Genomic DNA, 15,338 nt, shown 5'->3' with positions numbered 1-15,338 from the left:
GATGGCTGGATGGATGATTTGATGGATGAATGAGTGGATTATGGACAGGTGGATGCATGGATAGATGGATGGATTGATGATGGATGCATGGATGGGTGGATACATGGATGGATGGATGGATGATTTGATGGATGATGGATGAAAAAATGAATGATGGATGGATGGGTGGATGGATGGATGATTTGATGGATGAATGAATGGATGATGGATAGGTGGATTCGTGGATGGATGAATGCATGATAGAGGGATGGAAGGGTGGAATATTGGATGGATGGACAGGTGGATGGATGATGGATGGATGGTGCGTGGTAAATGAGATTAAAATATGTTTATCAGTATTTTAATGTGGCTGATTTTCCCCCAAAGGAACACGAGTTTATTAAACTTACTGTGAGGTTATGAGAGCAGTTAAAAAAAGATTCTGACAAAATAAAAATAAGTTTTTTAATTTTGTCAGAAAAAAAATTGTGTTTATTGGCTGCACCTAAAATAAATAAATGTACGAGTGGCGTGGACAAAAATAAATTTGTGTCTGATTTTTCCTCAACAGCTGGTAAAGAATGTGCTTATGTGCTCTAGAAATAAAACTCAAGTCTGTTACGGTTTCTAAACTTCTTAAAACATTTAAAGCAACTAATGTTTATTATTAACAAAAAAGGTTGAATCATGTCATCTGGACTTCGTTTTTTTTTTTTTTTTTGTCCAGATGACATGATTCAACCTTTTTTGTTGTTATATACCTGGATGACTGAGAAAACAAACTAATGTTTATTATTGTTTAAGACACAAGTCCTAAAGAGATTTAGGGCTGAGAATAGGAACAGGAATGAATATGGAAGAAAGGTAAAGTGCTGCTTAAAAGTTTGTGAACTCTTTATATTTTGCTATATTTCTGCATCAGTCTGACCTAAAGCATCCTCAGATTTTCACACAAGTCCTAAAAGTAGATAAAGAGAACCCAGTTAAACAAATGAGACTAAAATATTAAACTTGGTCATTTATTTATTGAGGAAATTGATCCAATATTACATATTTGTGATGGTAAAAGTATGTGAACCTCTAGGATTATCAGTTAATTTGAAGGTAAAATTAGAGTCAGGTGTTTTCAATCCATGGGATGATGATCAGGTGTGAGTGGACACCCTGTTTGATTTAAAGAACAGGATCTATCAAAGTCTGATCTTCTCAACATGTTTGTGGAAGTGGATCATGGCAGGAACAAAGGAGATTTCTGAGGAGCTCACAAAAAGAGTTGTTGATGCTCATCAGGCTGGAAAATGTTACAAACCATCTCTGAAGAGTTTGGACTCCACCGATCCACAGTCAACCAGAATTCAAGACCATTGTTCCCTCCCCAGGAGTGGTGGACCAACAAACATCACGTCAAGAACAAGGTGTGTATTAGTCTGTGAGGTCACAAAGGACCCCAGGGTAACTTCTAACAACTGAAGGTCTCTCTCACATTAATGTTGATGTTCATGAGTCCACCATCAGGAGAACACTGAACAACAATGGTTCATGGCAGGGTTGAAGGAGAAACCACTGGTCTCCTAAAAGAACATGGCTGCTCATCTGCAGTTTGATAAAGATCACGTGGACACAACAGAAGACTGTTGGAAGAATGTTTTGTGGACGGATGAGAACGTTTTGGTTTAAATGAAAAGTGTTCTGTTTGGAGAAAGTAAAACTGCATTCCTGCATAAGAACCTGATCCCATCTGTGAAACATGGTGGTGGTAGTATCATGGTTTGGGACTGTTTTGCTGCATCTGGGCCAGGACGACTTGCCATCAATGATGGAACAATGAATTCTGAATTATATCAGAGAATTCTAAAGGAAAATGTCAGAACATCTGTCCGTGAACTGAATCTTAAGAGAAGGTGAGTCATGCAGCGACACAATGACCCTCAACACACAAGATGTTCTACCAAAGCTTGGTTCAAGAAGAATAAAGTTCATGTTTAGAATGGTCAAGTCAAACTCCTGATCTTAATCCAATCCAGATGTTATGGAAGGACCTGAAGCAGCAGTTAATGTGAGGAAACCACCAACATCCAGAGTTGAAGTTGTTCTGTACAGAGGAATGGACTAAAATTCCTCCAAGTCAAGCAGAACTGATCAGAAGTTACCAGAAAGGTTTAGTTGCAGTTATTACTGCACAGGGAGGTCACACCAGATACTGAACACATACTTTTACCATCACAAATATGTAATATTGTATCATTTTTCTCAATAAATACAAACCGGATTCCAAAAAAGTTGGGACACTAAACAAATTTTGAATAAAAACTGAATGCAATGATGCAGAGGTGCCAACATCTAATATTTTATTCAGAATAGAACACAAATCACAGATCAAAAGTTTAAACTGAGAGAATGTATCATTTTAAGGGAAAAATCTGTTGTTTTCAAATTTCATGGTGTCAACAAATCCCAAAAAAGTTGGGACAAGTCCATTTATACCACTGTGTGGCATCCCCCCTTCTTCTTACAACACTCAACAGATGTCTGGGGACAGAGGAGACCAGTTTCTCAAGTTTAGAAATAGGAATGCTCTCCCATTCATGTCTAATACAGGCCTCTAACTGTTCGATCGTCTTGGGCCTTCTTTGTCGCACCTTCCTCTTTATGATGCGCCAAATATTCTCTATAGGTGAAAGATCTGGACTGCAGGCTGGCCATTTCAGTACCCGGATCCTTCTCCTACGTAGCCATGATGTTGTGATTGCTGCAGAATGTGGTCTGGCATTATCGTGTTGAAAAATGCAGGGTCTTCCCTGAAGGAGATAACGTCTAGATGGGAGCATATGTTGTTCTAGAACCTGAACATAGTTCTCTGCATTAATGGTGCCTTTCCAGACATGCAAGCTGCCCATGCCACAAGCGCTCATGCAACCCCATACCATCAGTGATGTAGGCTTCTGAACGGAGCGTTGATAACAACTTGGGCTATCCTTGTCCTCTCTGGTCCGGATGACATGGCGTCCCAGTGTTCCATAAAGAACTTCAAATTGTGACTCATCTGACCACAGAACTGTCTTCCATTTTGCCACACTCCATTTTAAATGACCCCTGGCCCAGTGCAAACGTCTGAGCTTGTGGAGCTTGCTTAGAAATGGCTTCCTCTTTGCACTGTAGAGTTTCAGCTGGCAACGGCGGATGGCACGGTGGATTGTGTTCACTGACAATGCTTTCTGGAAGTATTCCTGAGCCCATTCTGTTATTTCCTTGACAGTGGCATTCCTGTTTGAGGTGCAGTGACGTTTAAGGGCCCAGAGATCACGAGCATCCAGTAGAGTTTTACGGCCTTGACCCTTACGCACAGCGATTGTTCCAGATTCTCTGAATCTTTTGATGATGTTATGCACGGTTGATGATGATAACTTAAAAGTCTTTGCTATTTTACGCTGGGTAACACCATTCTGGTATTGCTGCACTATCTTTCTGCGCAACAATGGTGGAATTGGTGATCCTCTTACAATCTTGGCTTCTGAGAGACACTGACACTCTGAGAAGCTCTTTTTATACCCAATCATGTTTCAATTGACCTAATTAGTGTTAATTGGTCTTCCAGCTGTTCGTTATATGATCAATTTCCTTTTTCCAGCCACTTATTGCTACTTGTCCCGACTTTTTTGGGATTTGTTGACACTGTGAAATTTTGAATCAACATATTTTTCCTTTAAAATGTTACATTTGCTCAGATTAAACTTTTGATCTGTCATCTATGTTATATTACTAATAAAATATTGACATTTGCCATCTCCACATCATTGCATTCAGTTTTTATTCACAATTTGTTTAGTGTCCCAACTTTTTTGGAATCCGATTTGTAAATGACCAAGTATAATATTTTTGTCTCATTTCTTTAACTGGGTTCTCTTCGTCTACTTTTAGGACTTGTGTGAAAATCTGATGATGTTTTAGGTCAGACTGATGCAGAAATATGGAAAATTATAAAGAGTTCACAAACTTTCAAGCAGCACTGTTTTCAAGCACCACTGTATGCAGGCACTTTAATCAAATTTGTTAAGATAAAAAAATTAAAATAGATAAAACTCCACAAAAACAATTTCAAACCTACTAACCAGGTCAGTTACTTTAAAACACTTTCCCATGTACCACTTTGCGTCCAGCCATAAGAGGACTTCAATTTAAATTTCTTTTCAAGAGTTGAGACAGAGTGATTAAAATACTTGTTTGTATCAAAAACAGCCTGCTGTAAAAACATTTTGTCAAAAACCTTCAAAGGGTACGTGAGAAAAAGTATAAATAAACAAGACAAAGTGACCAGTTCTTTGACAAAATCAATAATTCAGCTTGATAGCCATTTCAGCAAACCAGCCCAGTGGCTCAGTTGTCTGCATCGTCCACTGGATCAAAATTAACCTCAGTTTATTTCAGCTTATCTTATATCAAGCCGATTCACAACAAAGGTAATAATTATTATGACTAGGGGTGCACCGATAAATCTTTGGGCCGATTTATCGCTCGGCCGATTTATCAGCCCAGATTTCCTTAATTTTGGGAGATAGGCCAGCCCAGTATTTGCATGAGAAACTGATTTTACCAATTTTTTTGTAGTTTTAGCAATTGTCTGAACTTCATTTATATTTCAGAGCACTACGTCATGGCCACAAGTTTGTATTGTTTCTAGGATATTGTTCAAGGGTATGTTTTTCAGTAAAATCATATTGGAAAATTAAAAGTGCATTGTGACCTTACACCTGACAGTGCCGTTTATAAAACAAAATCAGTATCGGCCAAAATCGGAATCGGCAGATGAGGCTTTATAGAGATCGGTTATCGGCCAGAAAACTGCAATCAGTGCACCCCTAATTATGACGAGTTAATTTTCTGTGGACAGCTCTAAAATACAGCTACAGGATTTTAGAAAACTCCAGGAAGTGTCTTTGTCAAAGAACTGAAACTTTCTCCATCGTTTAGTGAGAGCGGGGCGTTAAGTTACAATGTTAGTAAGGAAAAGCCAAGGGAACAGACATTTTAACACGGAGTCCGAACAAGTTAAACAGTTCACACTTTACTGAGTGTTCAACACGAAACAATCAGTTTTCATTGTTTCGTTCTGACCTTTCACATGCAGGTATGTTTGAATAACTGGAACTTGTTATAAAGATGACTAGACGTCATCATGAAGCCTAGAAGAAGCTGGAGGCTTCTCTTACATTTAAATAAATTATTATTAATATTATTAATACGTTGCACCAAGTTCTACATGTGAAGGCGATGAATGTCAAACACTACTAAAGTTGAATTAATGGTCACTAAAGCCTATAGGTGGTTAGTTTCCATGCGACACAGAGGTAAAGTGGTTTACGAAACCAAGAACAAGGGGGATTGGATTAGGAGTAAAAGTTAGACTGGGGAAATGGGGGGTCTGGGAATGTCAAAGGAAAACAAGGCATCACAGATGGTAGGACGGCAAGGACAAGGAGTGCTTCCACCTTAAGGTTTTCCAGGTCTCTCTCGCATTTCAGCCGCAGGGTGTTCATGTCCCCCTGCTGCTCCCGTCGCCTCGTCTCTTCGGTCAGGACTGACACTTGGACCATCAGCTCCTGAATGCGCTCCCTGAGGGTCGACGTTTGGGCTGAGGGATGATCCGACGTCTCACTTGTTCCGTTCCTCTCGGTGTTAGCTGGACTCATCATGCTCCTCAGCTCCTCCATCTCCTGATCAAACCTCTCGACAAGGCTTCTTTTTTCATTCTCGTGCTTTGTTTTTAGGATCTCCAGGCAATTTGTCAGTGAGTCGATCTCTTTCATATTTTCGTCTGACTGAAACTTAAGTGTCTCGTTGGCTTTTGTGATTTCCAGCCTCAACTTTATGACTTCCTGCTCGTAGCAGTCTTTGACGTCGTGCAACTCCTTCCTGTGCCTGATCACCATGTCATGAAGTTCAGTGGTTGCACCCACTGAGTCTACTGACTCTCCTTCGATCTGAATCAAAGTTTGGAGCTCTGCAGACGTTTTCAAAGAAGCCCCGGATAGCTGGCTCTGTAGATCTTCCCGTTCTGACTGAAGCTCACTCGCAACTTCTTTCAAGTCAGAGCAATTTGGAGAATTTGTGCTCCCCATCTGTTCTTGTGGCTGATTCTGCTTCAGCTCTTTCTCATGCTGGACTTTCAGCCTAATGAGCTCATATAGCCTGCATGCTTCCTTGAGACAATCAAGAAGATATTCTGATGGCTGTTTCTGCTCTCGCCCAGGACCAAAGCTTGCTTGAGCCAAAGACAGGAGTGTATCATTTTTGCTCGTTTTCAGACTGTTAGCAATCTGCTTCAGATCGTGAGACTTTGCCTTCAATGATTCTGTTAAGCGCTGAAGAATCAAAGCGTTCGTTTCATCATCGAGCCAGCTGTACATCGCTGCAAAACGGACCACCGTCTCACTCTCCGCGTCACCCTGCGAACAAACCATCTTATTCAAGAGAATCAGGCTCCTCTGTGACGCTATAAGCTCCACCAAACCCAGTTCCCTGATCTGTCGGCTTTCATCAGATTTTAATTGAGTAATGCTCAACAGCTGGTTCCAGAACTCCCACTCCAACACTGATCTCATCTCTTTCTCTCTCACGCAAACAAGCTCTTCTTTTGAAGAGCCAAAGAAAGTGGTTTTCAAATTACCAAGCATTCTGTCTACACTGACGTCTATCTTTACTAATACCTCTACGACTCTATCCAATGCCTCAGACCTCATCTCAAACTCATCTACCACGTGCTTAAAATCTCCATCATCTCCTTGCTTCTCTTCTACGTCTTTACTCTCACTACCACGACCAATATCCCATACTAGCTTCTCTTGTAGTCTCTTTACTTCATTTTCTACCTCTGCCAGCTTCTCTCTGCCAACTTTCTCGATTTCCTGATTTAAGGTGAGTAGTTCGTCGTTTCTAGCCTCCAGCTCCACACAGCGTTGCTCTGCAGACTTAACTCTTGCATCACTTTCAGAAATCTTAGCTTTTGAGGCTTCAAGCAGCTCTCTGAGGTGTTCCTTCTCCAGCTGCAACTCCTCGTCCTCGTAATCTCCCTGGAAGCCCAGACCTCTGAGCGTGGCCTCTTTCAGCTGCAGCTTTTTCTCAGTGTCTTTAAGGGTGTTGCCAAGTTCCTCCAAAGTAACTAAGGCTTCATGGAGCCTTAAAGACTTCTCATTTAGTTCCCTCTCATAATACTCCCGGTCTATGGCATTAGCTTGATTTTCAGCCACTTCAGCCTTTAGTCTTTTCAGCTCCTCCACAACGAGATGATGCTGTTTGCCGCCATGTTGGCTGACGAGTTCGGCTTTAAGTCGGTCAATTTCTCTGTCGGCCTCAGTCAGCTGATTCACTATCTCCTGACATCGCTGTTTCAGTGCGCCGTTTTCACCTGTTAGAAGCTTGACCTTCTGAGAGAGCAATCCAACAGTGGCGTCATTTGACTCTGAATGCGTTTCAATTGTGGACAGGGGACCGTAAGGGCTGGTCAGGCTTTCCAAACTTTGCTTCTGAACTTTCCCCATCATATCCTCCATGGTCAGAAGACGGGCTTCATATTCCCGTATGCTCTCTCCCGCTCTGGCTAGGCTCTTTTTCAGTGTTTCATTTTCCATCTCCTGCTGGCACTTCCAGGTTTCCAGAAGCTGCTGAAGTTCATGTTTTCCTGTGGGATTCTGATTACAGCTATGTAGTTTCAACACTTTGCTGAGCTCAATCAGAGTCAGAGGTTCATCGGTTATCAGATCTAGCTCTTGGATTGCCTCTGAGCTGTCCTGAAGCAAGAAGGTAACGGTTTTTTGGACTAATTCAGGAGAGGGGCCGTCTAGCGTGGCTGTTTTTTGGGGTTCAGAAATGTTAGGCTCCTTGATGGGAAGGTGAGAAAGTGAGAGGCCAAGCTGTGCCTGCATATTGCGTTTTTTCAGCTCTTGCAGCTTCAGGAGCTCTTTGGTCTCCTGGTATTTCTTTGTTAAACTCTGTGCTTGAGAACTAACCGGTTCGGACCTCTTCATCTGGGGCGTCACATCAGCCTCCAGACCCAAAGGATGCTCCAGCTTGGAAAAGGGGACCAGACAGTTGGTTAACATACAGCAGGGGAGACACAAAGCCTGATCATAATTTTATAAGCTTTATCTACTGTTGCTGTCATTTTCTATTAAACACTATCATTTCAACAACATAAAACATCAGAAAATCAAAAAAGTCAAAATGTCTACCAACTAATAACTGGGTGAAGAAAAAAGAAATGAAATGTCCAGGGTTAGTTAATCACAGACAAGCATGCACATTAAACAGTTAATTGTTATTTCATGTGTTAAGCAATATTAGTTTCAGTTAATTCAAAGATTAAAAGCACATCAGGTCCTAAAAACATCCATTTTAAAAGTTTTTAATCTATAAAACACTTTGTATGTGTGAAATTGTCTTTATAAAGAACACGGGACATTTTGGTGCCCAATGAATAATGGAATTATTCAAGTAACTTTTTACTTAATCCAAAATAATGCCAAGTTAAAGAAATGGTTCATCTTCGAGATGGAGGCAACAAAAACTAGATAAACCCAAGAATAAAATAAAACTGCAGCAGTTGCCTAACTTTTAAATCTTCTCTGTATCAGGAGTTAAGCATCTTTTCTCTGGTAGAGCCGTCTGAGCATGAACTCAAACACAGAATACGTCCATGATACAAGAAGTGTACACAACTGTTAAAACAACAACAAATGGATGAAATACACAAAAACTATTCAAAAATCAGTTTGATGAGCATGCAGATCATTAGAAAACAAGCAGAGGTTATGTTTTCTCATTACAATTCAACAGGTATTTACTTCAGTGATTATAAATGGTAATATTATTAATATGACTTGATGAGAAAAAGAACAAATATTTTAAAGCGCTTCCCTTAATATTAAATGGTAAAATGTAAATATTTAAAGTGACATGGTCAAACTATGAGAGAAGATTCAAATGTTTAGGCCTGACATGTTTTTATCAGCTGTTCAGACCGGATTGTCAGATAAAATGTTCACGTTTGTCTTTTCTTTGTACACTCTCATTTTCTATCAGTAGATTTAAAGAAAGGCAAGAACAAACAGAAAAAACTTAAACATTTTATTCTGCGTAATATTAGTTTAGTCTTATGTTTTCCTACTTGTAGCATGACATTTGTGTTTTCTTGTCTTTACTACAAGGTGTGGGTGGGCTCAGATTAATTTTCTCCTCAGCTGAGCGCCTAAAGAGCTAATGATAATGGGCTGCTACTAAATGATCAGCTGGAACACTACTGAGTAGAGATGCACCGAGCCGATCATCAGTATTGGCATAGATTTAAAAAATAAATCCTTGATTGGTTATTGGTGACAATGTGACTGATCCATAAGGACAGAAGCTGATTGCTGTTTATTTTAAATATCTGCCAACCAAGCTAGTGAAGCTGTTGTTTCTTTATTTCAGCTTCTTTATTATTTATTTTACATTATATTTAGAATTCCTGAACCATTTGAAATGTTTGTTGAAGTTTATTTTTTCATGTTTGACCAAAGTTGTCAACCTATTGTTTTCGTCAGTTTCAGTATCGGATCGGAAGTGAAAAAAGTGGATTGGTGCATCCCTTACTCTTGAGGCTGAACCATCCAGAGCAGCTCTGAAAACCTGCAAACACTGAGATGTTTCCATGTTTATGGGTTTTTAAATAAAGTCTGGTTTGCAAATGGTTGAGCAAAGATTAAAGATGAGCTCCTCTGGGGTCATAAATCTTAAAGATCCAAGGAAGTGTTCATCAAACAACAACGTGCCTAAATACTTGGATCTAAGCTCTCGGGAACAGTTTGTGTGTCGTACAGCCAGTGCTACATTTAGAGGATCCTGTCTGCAGTGAAAGGTCATCTGTAGAAGAGCTGCTCCATGCAAAGAAAAATAAAAACCTAAGCAGGTCACGTTAGCAACGAGAACTACAGTTCTAGAGTCCACAATCACTTCTGTAATAAGCAGCACGAGTTCAGATAGGTTCAACATTTAGCCCAAAGGAAGGAGATTATCCTCTAGAAGAAGCCGATGTAGCAACAGGACTTCAGTTTCTCACATGCAATGAACTCATGCAGAGGCACCTGCAGACTCTTGTTCAATGTCAGTTTGTTTCATTAACACGACATGCAAAGAAGGTTACAAAATGAAATGAAATTAGTCAACAGCTAAGAATGAGCTCCCACTTGGATTTACTGAAGGTGTAACACAACTCCCTGCCTGCAGCGGAACAACTGTGGTGTGACGACTCACCGGGGAGATGTAGCCGGTCCGGACGTCCTGCTCCCGCTCCAGAGCCGTCCTGAGCTGCAGCTCCAGCTCCTGCTTGTGCTTGTTCGAGTCCAGCAGCTGCTGGTGGCAGCTCGCTAACTGACACTTCAGCTCCTCCATCTGTGGAGCAGCAGAAGCTGCATTTATTCTCATCATATCACAAACAACGACACGACAGAGCCTGGAGGTACATAAAGTTAAACAAGAAGACAAATTCACACAAAAAGCAGCCCGTTGTATTCAGCATCCTGCAGATTTGAGAACTTCTCATGTTGCCAACGCCAGCTGCATAATGCACATTTTCTTTCCTTCCAAGAAGAAAACGAGGAGGTGACATGTTGGAAAAATCATTGTGTTGGAGCGTTGTCAGAACAGTAAGAGAACCCAGCAAGTGCCAGGTGCAGAAATAAAAAGCAGAGGGCAAAGAAATCCATTCCCTCAGCTCAGTAAAACGTTTTCATGATCGACCAACAACACATCGTTACTCAGGTTTAGGAAAAGTTGGACACATTTTTACAGCCAGGCTCTGTAATATTCAACAGAGGAGTCATAAACATCACCTCTCTAACTGCAGAGAAGTTGACAAGACTAGAAGAAAACTTTAAAATGAGACACACTCTTGGATTAGACTGTGAGACAAGTGCTTTAAGTGAAAAAATAAAAATATACAGTTATTCAAACATTTGAATAGCTGCAGACTCCAGAGCTGTAACTCCTTAAAATGTTTTTAACGACAGTCCTCCTTAAAACACACTTCAACTCCTTCCAGAATCGATAGACTTTATTATATAAAAACTGCTAAACTGTGAGAATTAACCTTTTTATTTTTAGTTCGAAGAATGGATTCATAAAATATTCCTGTAAGCTTCAGCTGTTGCTTTTGATCCTTCATGTCTGAGAAGCAGTTCTGTTCTCAGCTGCACGTGTTGCTTTCCACGTGTTTTAGATCAACATCCATCTTCTCTACACGCTTGTCCACTGTCTCAGGGAGCTGGTGTCCATGTCCAGCAGCCACTGTACAAGAGGCGGGGGACACCCGGACAGGTCTCCAGTCCATCACAGGGACACAGAGACAAACCAGACAAACAACCATTCACTCTCTCACTCTCACCTAGAGACAATTTCAATTCAATTCAGTTCAATTCAATTCAAAAATACTTTATTAATCCCAAAGGGAAATTATTTGTTGTTATAACTCGTTATCCTCGCTTCATTAAGAGATGTTATAGATACTGATGGCTGTAGGCAGGAAGGATCTCTTGTAAAGGTCCATCCCACAGTGGATTCTAAGAAACTGGCTGCAGATGCCGTCCGATACGTCCACACAGACTCGGCTGGCCTCTCGGTTCCCCCGGTCTGTAGGACCGCCCGAATGCTGGGCTGAACTCCCAGAGCGATGGCCACTCCTCCCAGCAGTCTGCCGAGCTCCTCGTTGCTGCGGACAGACAACTGTAGGTGCCGAGGGGCGATCCTGTCCTTCCACTGTCATGAGCCGTGTTTCCTTCTAGTTCCAGGATCTCAGTGATCAGGCACTTGAGCGCAGCTGGCAGGTAGATGAGAATGCGTCCACAGAACATCCTTTCAACTCATTTGAGATTTGGGGCTGTCGTTGAGATATTATTTGAGCATAATTTAGAGTTACCAATCAGTCTAACATGCATGTTTTTTTGTCTGTGGGAGGAAACTGGAGTACCCGGAGAAAACCCACGCAGCTCAAAGAGAACATGCAAACTCCACCCTGAAAGGCCCGGCTCCAGGCTGGAAGACGATCCTGTGACTATCTGGCAACACGTCTAGCCGCTGCTCTGCCATGTACTGCATTTTCTGGCCTATAAGTCGCAGTTTTTTGCATAATTCGCATGCCCTGCGACTCATACACCAAAGCGACTTATTTATGGATTTTCCCCATATTTGTAAACCAAATCTTGGCTGAGATATAACCCTTTTCATTCATTCTGACATTGAAAATATTGAACACTACCATTTTCAGTCGCTAGATGGCACTCAAGTAGTATGGCATGCCGTTGTGTCATGTAATAGGTAAAAGTGGCTATTAATGACACAATCTGCTTGCCACAGCCTCCCACCGTCGTCCAGCTCACCTGGAACAACCGTCAAATCAGCTTAATTTCACTGCGCTGCCGCAGAGAAATGAAGCTGATTTGACCATTAAAGTGTATTTATTAAACAAAAGTTAGACTGAGACACACATTTACTATAATGTCGAGCAAACAAATAATTGTTTTTAGGTGGTTATCTTGTTGAATTTCGAAGAAATGGACAGTGAGTTCTCCCTCTGCATGCTCCCACTTCCACAAATCGGTTTTTGAAATGCAGCTGGTTTGACCGTCAAAGTGCATTTATTAAACAAAAGTTAGACTGAGACACACATTTACTATAATGTCGAGCAAACAAATAATTGTTTTTAGGTGTTTGTCTCGTTAAATTCTTGTTAAAGTCCTCCTGAGCACGCTCCTGCAATTTGGCAGCCAATTGATTTTTTGGCACAACACCGGCCCACATTTCCTGGTGGTCAGCGGTGACGCATAATAGACGCACCTTATACGGTGAAGCGATGTATTTATGTTTTTTTCCCACGTTATTAGACATTTTTGGACTGATGCGACTTATACGGTGGAAAATACGGTATGTCAACAAGCAAAGATTTAGCAGACAAACATACCCCCTGCTTGTAACTCTCCAGAAGCTGCTCCAGCTCTACGGTTTCCTTGGACTGCTCTGTAGCGGGAAGAGGCACCCTCCTCTCCTCCCTGATGGGGGTGTTCTCCACCTGTCGCCAGTGTTCTTCAATCACCTCCTCCATCCTCTGCTGCCTGTCCATGGAGGTGGGACTAACGGAGTCGGTTTGTACAGTTCCACCTCCTCCCTCCACGTCCGTCCTCCCTCTGTACGGAGCAGACGCATGCTTGGAGCTGCTCACACACTCGTACATCTTCCTCCTCTCCTCTCTCCTCCGACTGCAGTCCAGCTCATCCCTGCCCGTCTGCAGGCTCTCGGCCTCCTGCGCTCGCTGCTGAGCCAGAGCCTGCGCGATGGGCCTGAACTCTGCCCAGTCAAAGGTCTTCGAGCGGCCTTCTCGCCGGCGTTCCCGCGCTCTGCTTCTTATCACACCTGGAGCAGATTCTCTCCCCACGGACGAGACCTCAGAGGAGAGAGAGTCCTGAGTGATGTCAGGTCTAACGAGACCCTCCAAAGGGGAGAAGTAATCCTCAGTGGAGCTGAAAGGAAGCAAAACACAAAATAAATGACAAATATTAACCAAACACCCACTGACAGCTTGACACCTGGCTACAATTTTCATTCATACACTACCATCAAACACTTGTGTGTTTTACCAGACCTGTCGCTGTTGACCTCAAAGGTTTTAGGTATAGAGGCTAATTCAGAAATTCAAGTGATACAAGTTTATCCCTCACGTCATATCCCAAAATCATCCTATTCCTCTTGAATAAGAGTATCAACATGACCAACTATGTAAACTGAGGCTAAATGCACAAAGTTTTATTCAACAAGTGGCAAATTGCGGTTGTCCCAGCCAGTGCGTGTGCCCACTGAATAAACAACGTCAATATTAACAGAGTGAGGAATAGAAAACTGGAAATTCGAACGTCTACAGTTTTAGAGACCTGGAAGCTCAAAGTTAGGCTAGCTAAACATGGAAAACACCAAGAAAACAAACAGAAACGTGGACGTGTGGGGCGTGCGCTGACCTGGCCACATCAGGGGCGGTGGACGGCCTGACGTTCTTCATCACTGCTTGGATCCAGTTCCTGCGTATGCCGGCCGTCATGGCCGAAAGAGTGTAAACACCTTCCTGTGTCTACACGCAGCAGCACAGAGCGAGAAGCACAAAATTAACACAACGGGTTAAAATCAATGTTTTCATTCATTAGTGTTGAGCCAAAGGAAAAATGTTCTAATCTCAGATTTTTTAAATATTCATACGAGGCTTGTGTAGGACGTAGTTATTACAGGACAGAAGTGTCCAACAGCTTTGACGTCTCGAGACAAGCTTGAAGAGACTCGGGAGCGTTACAAATAAAAATGTTACAGCGTTACAGATAAAAACAAACAGCCTCTTACATGAACTTGAAAACCGTAGTTGCGCTGCGCCTGGTACTCAGTTACACTGTAACAGGTGGACAGGTCAATCTCACCGTCCAAGTCAGAGGCCTGAGGGCAGAAAAATGGAACCAACAGAGCAACTTCACAAAGACAGATGGAAAAAGTAACTGGGAAAGAAGCGACGACATGAGACAAAAAGGCTCACCTCCTCAGCGATTGAATCCTTGTAGTATCTCAGGCTGTGATCCGTCAGCACGAACCAGAACTTCTTCCACTGCAAAAAACACACAAAGTCCTGAGGCCGAGTCGTGAAAAGGAACAAGTTGGAGAAACTGTAGCAGCAGCCTGAACACCCTGTCTGTCAATCAAAGCTGCTCCGTGTGAAGGTAACGCTTTGCCTCTCTGTAGGTCACATGACACATAAGGACTCTAACGTCACGTGTGCCGCACAAAGGTAGCACCGACGGGAGCTCCGCTTCGACTCCATCTTTTTATGTCCCCGTTTGTGCTTCAACTTTTTTTTGCACCTACAACGCACATCCACGTTACGGGTATGACCACGATGCACTTGAGTTTTCTGTGTCGCTGCCTTGCCATCGTGGTTCCGTCCTTCCAGCCTCGGGTTCAGGCCTGACCCGTTCAGTTCCGCGGGAAACCTTGGATGTTCTCAGTCTGCCGGACCGGTCAGTATCATGCTGCTAACTGGACCATGTTGCTAAGATAACCTCACTGTCATCAGAACCACTCTGCCAATAGGACCATGCTGCTGTAGACTTGTTTCTTTTTCACTTTTGGCGCCTTGTTTCTGTATTTTTGTTGCATGCTTTGATATTTGTTGTTATTTTTTTTGGTGAGTCGAGACAGTTCTCGTCCTGAGCATTTCATTGTATCGTTGACCTTGTGTTGATTTTACATACGACAAATAAACCAAACCTGAACCTAATGAAGCCGTCAGTCCCCACCCTCATCTT

General features: G+C 42.2%; 1 protein-coding gene across 2 annotated transcripts in view; it reads right to left on the bottom strand.

Moving 5' to 3' along the window:
- The window catches only part of LOC119423890 (myosin phosphatase Rho interacting protein), a gene marked incomplete at its 3' end in the record, with an annotated part of 63,513 nt that overhangs the window by 12,769 nt on the left and 35,406 nt on the right, over positions 1-15,338 (bottom strand). Inside the window, 6 exon segments of one of the 2 annotated variants that reach the window (XM_037691315.1) lie at positions 5,466-8,042; positions 10,264-10,401; positions 12,965-13,520; positions 14,013-14,122; positions 14,386-14,475; positions 14,573-14,641. In XM_037691315.1, the coding sequence (XP_037547243.1) occupies positions 5,466-8,042; positions 10,264-10,401; positions 12,965-13,520; positions 14,013-14,122; positions 14,386-14,475; positions 14,573-14,641 (3,540 nt within the window). 2 annotated transcript variants of the gene reach the window in all.

The sequence above is a fragment of the Nematolebias whitei genome, chromosome 17 (assembly GCF_014905685.2).
Source record: "Nematolebias whitei isolate Nwh7 chromosome 17, NemWhi1, whole genome shotgun sequence".
Taxonomy (NCBI): Eukaryota; Metazoa; Chordata; class Actinopteri; order Cyprinodontiformes; family Rivulidae; genus Nematolebias; species Nematolebias whitei.
Note: the sequence above shows the minus strand (reverse complement) of the source record. Positions and strands in the feature narration are given on the sequence as shown.